This window comes from Magnolia sinica, chromosome 14 (assembly GCF_029962835.1).
Source record: "Magnolia sinica isolate HGM2019 chromosome 14, MsV1, whole genome shotgun sequence".
Classification (NCBI taxonomy): domain Eukaryota; kingdom Viridiplantae; phylum Streptophyta; class Magnoliopsida; order Magnoliales; family Magnoliaceae; genus Magnolia; species Magnolia sinica.
Window position 1 is genome coordinate 3942939 of NC_080586.1, and position 11174 is coordinate 3954112.

At 43.3% G+C, this 11174-nt stretch overlaps 2 protein-coding genes across 2 annotated transcripts; both read right to left on the reverse strand.

Annotated features, from left to right (window-relative positions):
* Positions 1 to 6155: 6155 nt before the first annotated feature.
* On the reverse strand, positions 6156 to 6668 carry LOC131225986 (serine/arginine-rich splicing factor SC35-like). Its single transcript, XM_058221618.1, has one exon. The coding sequence runs from the start codon at positions 6666 to 6668 to the stop codon at positions 6156 to 6158; it is 513 nt and encodes a 170-aa protein (XP_058077601.1).
* Positions 6669 to 8559: 1891 nt separating this feature from the next.
* On the reverse strand, positions 8560 to 9715 carry LOC131225987 (peroxidase 5-like). The gene is made up of 2 exons (XM_058221619.1): positions 9506 to 9715; positions 8560 to 9416 (listed from the first exon to the last, which is right to left on the reverse strand). The coding sequence occupies exons 1-2, from the start codon at positions 9713 to 9715 to the stop codon at positions 8640 to 8642; spliced, it is 987 nt and encodes a 328-aa protein (XP_058077602.1). The 3' UTR covers positions 8560 to 8639.
* Between the last annotated feature and the right edge of the window lie 1459 nt (positions 9716 to 11174).

The following is an 11174-nucleotide window of genomic DNA, read 5'->3' on the forward strand; positions in this document are numbered from 1 at the left end:
TCTCCAAATTGGCATGGAAATAAGAAGCTTAAGTGGGCTACATGATAGAAAACAGTGGAGATTGAATGCCATCACAATGGAAAACAGTCGAGGTTGACCGGGTATAACCCGGTCGACCAGGTTGTGACCCAGTTGACCCCATTTATGTGAATTTTATGTAAATGGGGTCGACCGGTAACTGTCCAGCGAGTTTGGGTCGACCGGGTCAGACCCGGTCGACCCCGACTGTTTTCCATGGTGATGGCATTCAATCTCTACTGTTTTCTATCATGTGGCCCATTGAGCTTTGGATCTACATCATTTTTGGGTACATAAGAGTGAAGTGAAGGGAATTGACCGCGAAATGCATTGAATTGGCCGTGAAGTGAAGCGAAATGACCGTGAAATGAAGCGAATTGATTCCTTAACCACTTTATCATAACATTCTTTTAGCTAAGCTTAGATTCTTTTAGCTAAGTTTAACCACAACATTCTGTGGCTAAGTTAAAGAAGTTTATGCTTTTAGCTAAGCATCCAAAATAGCTCACAAGAACCATCTATTCCACCTGACCTTGTATATTTATCGAAGTCATTAATACGGAGGAAACCATCATGAATGGGTCATGTCTGAGAAATCTCCCCAATTAGTCAATTCTAACCTCATTGTTGTGTTCATATAAAACAGCATGGTTAAGAATGATTTGGTGGCTAAGATCTTATAATTTAGGAGATTTAGAGGGCGTGATCCATCCATGGTGAGAACGTTCACATCAATGGCTTGGATAAACCAACCATGGCCCCAGTTCTACAATCTCGGTGACGAATTTTATCATTCACCACAATGACCGTGAAATGCATGGAATTAACCGTGAAGTGAAGAGACTTAACTGTTCAATTCACGGACATTTCCATTCACTTCACTTCACGATCATTTCCATGCATTTCACGGTCATTTCGCTTCAATTCACAGTCATTTCCATGCATTTCACGGTCATTCCAAACAACTCCATGTTGATTCACGGTCATTTCCACGCATTTCACGGTCAATTCCCTTCACTTCACGCTCATTTCCATGCATTTCACGGTCAATTCGCTTCAATTCACGGTCATTTTCATGCATTTCACGGTCATTCCAAACAATTCTGTGTTGACTCACGGTCATTTCCACGCATTTCACGGTAAATTCCCTTCACATCACGGTCATTTCCATGCATTTCACGGTCATTCCCGGCGATTCTGTGTTGATTCACGGTCATTTCCATGCATTTCACGGTCATTCCCGGTGATTCCGTGTTGATTCACGGTCATTTCCATGCATTTCACAGTCAATTCCCTTCACGATCATTTCACGGTCAATTCGCTTCACTTCACGGTCATTTTCATGCATTTCACGATCATTCCCGTCGATTCTGTGTTGATTCACGGTCATTTCCACGCATTTCACGGTCATTTCCCTTCACTTCACGGTCATTTCCACGAATTTCACGGTCAATTCGCTTCACTTCACGGTCATTTCCATGCATTTCATGGTCATTCCTTGTGATTCCGTGTTGATTCACGATCATTTCCATGCATTTCACGGTCATTCCTAGCGATTTCATGTTGATTCACGGTCATTTACATGCATTTCACGGTCAATTCCCTTCACTTCACGGTCATTTCCATGCATTTCACGGTCATTCCCGGCAATGCCGTGTTAATTCACGGTCATTTCTACGCACTTCACGGTCAATTCCCTTCACTTCACGGTCAATTCGCTTCACTTCACGACCATTTCCATGCATTTCACGGTCATTCCCGGCGATTCTGTGTTGATTCACGGTCATTTCCACGCATTTCACGGTCAATTCCCTTCACTTCACGGTCATTTCCATGCATTTAATGGTCATTCCCGGTGATTTGATGTTGATTCATGGTCATTTCCACGCATTTCACGATCAATTCCCTTCACTTCACGGTCATTTCCATGCATTTCACGGTCATTCCCGGTGATTCCGTGTTGATTCACGGTCATTTCCATTAGGGCTGAAAGTTGGGCGGGTTCAACTCGACCAACCCGTGACCGACCCGACATTAGGTTAGACTCGGGCAGGATGTATCGGGTCCGATCTCAAGCTTGGGCTATACAAACACCAACCCGATAAAACTTGGGTCGGGCTCGGGTTGAGGTCTCGGGTTGCCCGACCCAACCCGAACCCAATCAATATATAAGTTACTTATAAATTATAATTGAGTGTGGATCATTTGTGTCAAAGGCACACTAGTAATGTCGGGTCTCATTTGTCCACGTCATTTCCAATGACTCAAGCGAATAAGATATGCCAGATTTCTCTTTTTCTAAATAGATTGCATGCTATGCTAGATGATTTTTAAAGGAGTAGTTGTCCTATATTGAAATACAATAAACTAATGTAATAAAGAAAATATTAGCACATATACACCCGACCAACCCGATCAACCCGACCGAGTCCACTTGGGTTGGGCTTGGGTTGAGAATTCCCAACCCGAGGTTGGGTTGGGTTGGGTTAGGGTTGAGTACCAACTCGACCGAACCCGCCCGACTTTCAGCCCTAATTTCAATGCATTTCACGATCAATTTCCTTCACTCACGGTCAATTCGCTTCACTTCACGGTCATTTCCATGCATTTCACAGTCATTCCCGGCGATTCCGTGTTGATTCACGGTCATTTTCACGCATTTCACGGTCAATTCCCTTCACTTCACAATCATTTCCACGCATTTCACGGTCAATTCGCTTCACTTCACGATCATTTCCATGCATTTCACAGTCATTCCCGACAATTCCGTGTTGATTCACGGTCATTTCCACGCATTTCACAGTCAATTCCCTTCACTTCACAGTCATTTCCACGCATCGCGGGGAATGACCGTGAAATGCATGGAAATGACCGTGAAGTGAAGGGAATTGACCGTGAAATGCGTGGAAATGATCGTGAATCAACACGAAATCGCCAAGAATGACCGTGAAATGCATGGAAATGACCGTGAAGTGAAGCGAATTGACCGTGAAATGCGTGGAAATGACCGTGAATCAACACAGAATCGCCGGGAATGACCGTGAAATGCATGGAAATGACCGTGAAGTGAAGCGAATTGACCGTGAAGTGAAGGGAATTGACCGTGAAATGCATGGAAATGACCGTGAATCAACACGGAATCGCCGGGAATGACCGTGAAATGCATGGAAATGACTGTGAAGTGAAGCGAATTGATCGTGAAATGCGTGGAAATGACCGTGAAGGGAATTGACCGTGAAATGCGTGGAAATGACCGTGAATCAACACGGAATGGCCAGGAATGACCGTGAAATGCATGGAAATGACCGTGAAGTGAAGCGAATTGACCGCGAAATGCATGGAAATGACCGTGAATCAACACAGAATCACCGGGAATGACCGTGAAGTAAAAGGAATTGACTGTGAAGTGAAGGGAATTAACCGTGAAATGCATGGAAATGACCGTGAATCAACACAGAATCGCCGGGAATGACCGTGAAATACATGAAAATGACCGTGAAGTGAAGGGAATTGACCGTGAAATGCATGGAAATGACTGTGAATCAACCCGAAATCACCGGGAATGACCATGAAATGCATGGAAATGACCGTGAAGTGAAGCAAATCGACCGTGAAGTGAAGGGAATTGACCGTGAATTGCATGGAATTGACCATGAAGTGAAGCGAATTAACCATGAAATGAATGGAATTGATCATGAACTGAAGCGAATTGACTGTGAAAGTGAAGGGAATTGACCCTGAAATGAAATGAATGAAATTGACCATGAACTGATTTAAATTGGCCACAAAGTGAATGAAATGAATGAAATTGACCACGAACTGATTTAAATTGGCCACGAAGTGAATGAAATGAATTTTTGACCATCAACCTGATGGAATCTTGGAAAATAAGTAGGTTGGTTAGCTAAAGTAGCATCTCCTACCCCCAAATCCTATGGAACGTCAAATAACTCATTCTGGTTTAAGAGATATGTTTATTAAATGAATAAAGAATGAAATGAATAAAAAGAGAGAAAAAAAAATTTATATGTTTATATATACATATTTATATAAATATGTATTAGAGAAAAATGTAGGAGAGAAAAAGTTCTCCTTGTAAAAAAAAAAATTTAAGTACAAAGGTGGAACAGCGAGTTGGGGTCGACTGGGTTAGGACCCGGTCGACCAGGTCAGTTGGACAGTGACTTGGGGTCGACCCCAACTCGCAGTCCACCCTTTTGCAATTGGCGGTTTATGGCTATGGCTATAGCTACGGTTATAATTTGTAGCCAAAGGTAGCCCCAGCTTTCACAAATCAAAAGGCTGAAAAAGCAGGGGTATTTTCGACCTGAGAAATGGGGCCGTACAGCTGGGGCTTATTCTTGGGAGGTAAAAAGCGAGTGGGCTTCAAAAGGTTGATGGGCCATATATGGGCCATACAGTTGGAAATTTCTCAATTTTATTTTATTGTTGGGAAATTTGGGGAGGGGATTGGGTAACGGTCCTGTTAGGGGCTCTCTGGGGGCCACCATGATGTATTTGTTTTATCCATTCCATCCATTCATTTTGAAAAATTATTTTATTTGATAAGACCAAAAATGATTAAGATTCAATTCTCAAATGGATCACATCATAAGAAGCTGTGAAGATTATATGCCTACAGCTCAAAACCTCTTAAGGACCCGGAAGTTTTAGATCAAGCTAATATTTATATTTTCCCTTCATCCAGGTCTATGTGACCTTAAGAATATGTTGGATGGCAAATAAATATCATGGTGGGGCCAAGGAAGGTCTCAACGTTAGGGTCACTGTCACCACTGTATGAGGAGCATAAGCCACTCGAGCTAAGCTTGGACAGCCCTCTACTTAAAACTTCAGAAGCAAGGATGAAAAAGCTCGGCGATAAAGGATCTCCTTGTCTTAGACCGTGCGTAGAATGGAAGAAACCGCAACTGACTCCGTTGACAAGAACCGAGAACTAGTTGTTCTCCCAACAAGATTGAACTAAATTCACCCAGGAAGCAGAAAAACCAAATTTCAGCAGGACGTGTCACAAAAAATTTCATTTCACCCTGTCGTACGCTTTCTCCATGTCGAGTTTCAGGACAATGTTCCCACCCCTCACTTTACGGTCCAAATCTCTAAAAAGTTTTTGAGCAAGCGCAATGTTCTCAACAATAGAATGGCCCTACACAAAGGCCCCCTGCTCCTGGGATATCACCTTTGGGAGGATAGAACTGAGCCGGCTCGAAATAATAGAGGAAAAAATCTTGTACACTACGTTACACAGACTGATCGGCCTGTAGTCTGAGAAGGATTTGGCTCCCAATTTTTTTGGCACAAGGAAGATCGGCGTGGCAGAGAAGGCCCTAGGAAGCTCGGACCCTTGAAAGAAAGCTTCCGCAGCCGCAAGAAGATCTTTCCCTATGGTGTTCCAACAACCCGAGAAGAAAGTCCAGAGAGGCCGTCAGGCCCAAGCGCGTTGTCTTTAGGGAGCTTGTTGACAACCAGTTTAACTTCCTTAAGAGAAGGCTTCTTCATGAGGGCCATGTTGTCCGCTTCTGTGATAATGTGGGGGATGCATTCCAGAAGTTCTTGATAGTCAGCTGAGGAAGGAGCTACATTCTCAGAGGAAAGCAAGGACTGCATAAACATCACAGCAACACTTTAAATGGCCAGTTGATCCATTAGGAGCGTGCCATCACCATATTAGATCTCCCGAATCCCCAACCTTCTGACCCGTTCAGTAGCCTGAAGATGAAAGTACTTTGTGTTTTTATCACCCTCCTCCAACCAGGAATTTCTGGACTTCTGCTTCCAAAAAATTTCTTCTGCAAGCTCTGTCTTGGCTAGGTGGTGAAGGGCCTACACTATCTCCGCTGCAGGGACCATAGGATCTGAGAATGCTCTAGATTCCAAAGAAGCTAATGACTGTTCAGCAAGCTGGATTTTCTGGAAAATATTACCAAAAACCTCTCGGTTGCAAGTGCGCAGAGCACGTTTGACTGCTTTTAGTTTCAACAGTAAATTAATCATGGGCTGGGTGGAGAGATCAATCACCCAGACACTATCAATCACTTGGGAAAAGGAGGCATCAAGCATCCACATCCGTTAAAACCTGAAAGGTTTTAGACCGGGGATGGGAACTGAGGGGAAAGTCAATAAAAGAGGGGCATGATCAGAGTTGAGTCTGGGGAGGTGCTTGACATGGAAACTGAAAGAGGGATGGGATGAGGAAGATGAGAGAAACCCTTATCTTTGATGTGCTCTGTTTGCTGAGGTTGAGAGATCTGTGGGCCGGAAGCATTGCTGATGGAGGAACGCGGAATGGGTTTCGAACGGGCATTCTTTACCGTGACCTCCCTGCCATCGATCCTTTTTCCATGGAGAACACCCATTGCAGCCTTTGCATCATCTTCATAGCAGAAGCGAACGAATCCATATCCCCTGGGCTTGGACGTGCCTGGGAAAAACGGAAGGTAAACCTCAACAACCCACCGGTATCTTTGAAAGATCTTTAGCACATCTTCCGTAGAACAGCTGAATGGCAGGTTACCAACAAATAAACATTTAGGGTCTGGGAGATTTCTCCGACGGACATCGATGGAGGATAGTTCCCCACTTCGGTAGGATTTCTCCCCTCTACGGGAGGGGCCGCGGCGCCCTCGCATGCCCACCGTTGTGAGCCAATCTATGTTGGGAATGAACCAAGTCATGATATCACACAACTTCTGAAACCATACCACCTTTGCTTAGGTTTTCTTAGTCCAGATGTATGTATCGGGCGTCTCATCTATAGTCCGGCACATGCGCTAGAATGCAACACGTGCTTGAGAACCATGCCATCCTTCCAGCGATTCTCATTGATTCAATGCTCTGGCCCGAAAATTAGGCCGTCTACTCATCTCGTGGGACACAATCTAAAAGAGAAATTGACAGATGAAAAAACTGAGCATGTTTTTTTTTTTTTTTTTTTCTGATTCTTATAGCTTCGGCTTAACATAGTGGCACACCTGTCGATCAAACCAACTTGATTTGCAGGTCAGGTAATCTGCATGGTGGGACCCACATGGTAGAGAGCTTTGATCCAACATGAGGTCAGGTTGTACCAATTTGTGAGGTGGGCCGCAAACGTACATTTAAGTCAAATCTTGATTAAGATGGTGTAGTCCGCCAGAAAATGCACATCTCAGTTTTCGCCCTAGGTGATGATCTATATGATGCATCCTACCCATTTTGCATGGCTCAGACGCCATTTGCAAGTGATGCACCGTCAAGAAAGGAGATGTTGTATCATGAGAATTGTGAAAGTTCAAATGCAACGCTGCATAGTTAAATGGATCCGTTTTAAAAAGATTGACAACATTTGTTCCGACATGTGTGGGCCCAACCATATTGTATGAGTGCCATCCAACCCATCCATTTTATGATTGGCCTGTATGGGAAAATTCTGCCTGATCCATAACCCAGGTGGGCCACACAAAAGGGAACGATGGGATAATGGGGAGGTGGATGCCCTCTATAGAAACGTCCAATGAAATGTGGGGTTCACCATGTTGTGTATATATCAACCAAGCAATTCATTAGGTGAGCCCCACCCGGGATGAAGGAACACGCAGGTTTCAATTTTAGCCATTATTGTACGTAACTCCTCGTGTTGTCCCAACTGAATTTTGGATCAAGATGCTTCTTAATCTTTATGGCATGCACAAGAGGAGTCGCACCAAATTTGTGGTTTGGATTCCAAATACACATCACGTGTAGTCTCCACACATCTCGAACGCACAAGATCATTGACACCTTTTAAACATATCCACGGCCAAGTTCTAGAGGCTATTGAGCATATCCTTCGAATAGTCAAAGAGAGAGAAAGCGGGTCGCTAATTTGTTCACGGCTAAGATGGATCGAAAAAAAGAAGGCAAGAAGAATCAAATACACTTCCACCATAATTTTCAGAAATTTAGAATTTTCACTTGCAGATTTCTGCCTATTTCGACAGGTCCACAAGATCTCATCGACCGGTTGAAATCTAGTTCAACAGGTTGACAGGTCAAAAATCACCAAATTTTCAATTTAAATCTCTAAACACTTTTTAGTTGTTTCGACCTGTCGACTCAATTGGTTGACAACAAGTCAACTGAAGCAAAAAATTTACATGATTTTCTGAATTTATTTCCTAATTTGATTAACCCCTTGATTGCATTTTTAAGATTTGTTTAGAGTTATTTAAAGCTGTTAAACTCATTTTTATCAAAAATTCAATCAACAAACTTCTTAGAAATTATCTTATTTCTCTCTTAGATTCGAGAAATCTCTTATGGATTCAAGAGAGCCTTGCATATTCAAGGCGTGTATCACTCGAGGAAGACAATGCTCGACCTCATCGCTTCCTCCCCTGAGAGAGAGAGAGAGAGAGAGAGAGAGAGAGAGAGAGAGATTTGCCTATAAAAATTCAATTCCATAGAAAAACAAGAAACATGACACAACTTGGATTACTTGAAAAACAAATGATCCATGTGGATCTTGCCAACTAATTTACACTCGGATTCTCTTTTAACAAATCAAAGATATATTCAAAAGAATGAAAGAATAGTAAACAATATTTCAATTCAATTTCAGCAATTCCAATCTTTGGAATGACTCAAAAGTTCACAGCCCTACAGTTCATCCTGATCTCTCCTTGGTAGCCGGTCAGCACATCGATGGACCCCATGTGCACCATGGCCGCTGCAAATTTTGCAGCCCATGCTGACTGATGCTTCACATTGTTCCTCACCATTCTCGATGTCGAGGGGCTAGTAAGTAGTGTTTGATCTGACTCCAATACTCCTCTATGGTGCTTCAAATTCTGGTAGTACTTGTTATCCAGGCGATTCGGTGTTGCCATGTCAAGCTGCACAGTAGGATCTTGACCGTTTCTAGTAGTTGAAGGGGGACACCTGGTTTTTAAGTAGGCTGCAAACTTGCGGTCCATTGAAGGATCTTGTGGGTGTGTTGCATTGAAGGAGTAGAGGCGATTCACGAAGGAAGAACAATGAGAAACGCCGATGGAGTGGGCCCCAGAGAGTGTCACCATTTCATCCAGAGACAACCCTTTTCGCTCAAAGTTCTCCTTGAGTTGCCGGGCATTGAAGGAAGGTGGGGGAACATTTTGACCGACTTCAGCTTCAATAGAGACTCTTCCATCGCGGCGGCCTGCTGGCACGGCGTAATCAATGCCACCAAGCTTGTAGGCACTATCACGAGCCGCAAAGGCAATGATGTCGGAGCAGGAGACAGTATGTGGGCATTGAGCCTCAATCCTAGCCTTTGCTTCATCGATCACTTCGAATCCACGTAAGCTTGGATTGTTGGCCGGATGCTGTTTCTCAGAAGGGTTTCCAGGCGTAGAATCGAGTAGGACCGAACCATCACAGCCCTGTAACAAATAGAGTACAAATACACAAGGTTGGTACCACCTCCATAACAGTAACAACAACATCTCTTAGCTCTGCAAAGAACACTTACCCTAACAAAGCAATCATGGAAATGCATCCTAATTAGGCCGGCGCCAAGTCCTGGGTTCCGCGTAACAGCTTTGCTTACTGTCTGTCGGACGATCGCCTCCGCTGACGGGCATGTATATTGGTAGTGGCCCACTTTCAATGATGCTGATGAGATATGGGTCATGGCCAAGATAGCAAGGAAGAAGAAGAGGCAAGTATTCAACATGGCCATTTGGAGAGAGAGAGAGAGAGAGAGAGAGAGAGAGAGAGAGAGAGAGAGGTGTGGATGGCTCAAAAGCTCACGGGGGGTTGGGTTTTATAAGCAATAGGAAATGAAGTGCGTGAAGGCTGACTTGGTAAATCACAAGCGGTCGCATTGCTTACTCGTTCTTCAGTATGCATTGCGGAGGTTTACTACTTCCGCACGCTTGTATATCCGCACATGAGGTTAGATAATTCCTCATGCGCGTAGATCCATACACGTTCAAGCTACATTAAGCATGCAGATGTGAAATACGTGTATAAAATCTGAGCTTTCTTTGGGGTTGGAAATAATTCTTTGATATTGTGATTTAAAAAATAAGATAATTTCACTCTTCTAGTGGGCCGGCCAAGAATAAAAGCCGTTTCTTAGCCATTCATTTGTTTTGATAAGATTTGGCCCACTGGAGGCGTGAAATGATTTGATTTTTAGGCTAGATGATCTAGAAATTTATAGCTCGCCTGATGGAAAGATCCGATCTCTAACACGTCACCATATGTTAGGCTCTACACGCGTATAGTATTAAAAAAACCCAGTATTCATGTTGTCGGGTCAATCGTAGATGGATTATTGCTTAAAAGTTACATTGATTAAACGAAACTGGCCCGACTATGGACGGGGCTGTTAAAAACGTAATTGTTCATCTAAACTTATATCTAAAATTCAGATGGTTAAGCTAGTTAGATCAAGGATATATTTGGCCTATGCTACACATGGAGTATATATAACTATTCCGACGGTTTGGATTACTGGAAATGCATGCCACGTATACGTTGGATGTGTTACTTCTATTTCTTTTTAAAATGTGGTGAACTATATACCATCGAATTCCCACTGATTCAGAGACAGTGCATTGCACACTGTCTGAATATTATAACAGTGTCGCAGAGGATCACGACTCCAGTTTTGAAAATGTGTCCATTGAGGTTAGCTAAATTTTGGTTTGCAATGCAAATGTTGCACGTTACCCATTCATTATAAGCGGGGTACACATATACATCAATCCAGGCCGTCCAAATCATATGTCTAGTTGTGGATGGAGGATGGCCCCGAAATCAGAATAATTTGATTTCTTAGCCATCTTATGCCTCCCATTGAATTTGGACTCTTTATGTTTTCCTCAATAGCTGTCCACTTGAAGACCATAAATTGGACAGTGAGGATCAAAAGATCATTGAAATTTTGGTCTATGGTCATTCCATGGGTGGATAATGTTCTGAAAATAGCACTGTAGTAATAGACCAGCGTCATTTCTCCTGTTGCACTTGCCACCAGCTTTTCCTATCTATTTCCTCATTTGCTGGTCTTCTATTAGACGGGACCAACCATCAGCATGTGGACCATACTTATGAGGGTGGATCTTCCATAGTCTGCGACATTTGTATGGAATCAAGCCCGTTTAAAAGGGTTGGTCAATTATGAAAGTAGG

Bases quoted from the DNA above. Each gene is read 5' to 3' on its own strand.
- LOC131225987 (XM_058221619.1), bottom strand. From the start codon at position 9,715: ATGGCCATGTTGAATACTTGCCTCTTCTTCTTCCTTGCTATCTTGGCC. The intron at 9,417-9,505 runs GTAAGTGTTCTT...TATTTGTTACAG, and splicing joins TCCATGATTGCTTTGTTAGG to GGCTGTGATGGTTCGGTCCT.
- LOC131225986 (XM_058221618.1), bottom strand. From the start codon at position 6,668: ATGCGAGGGCGCCGCGGCCCCTCCCGTAGAGGGGAGAAATCCTACCGA.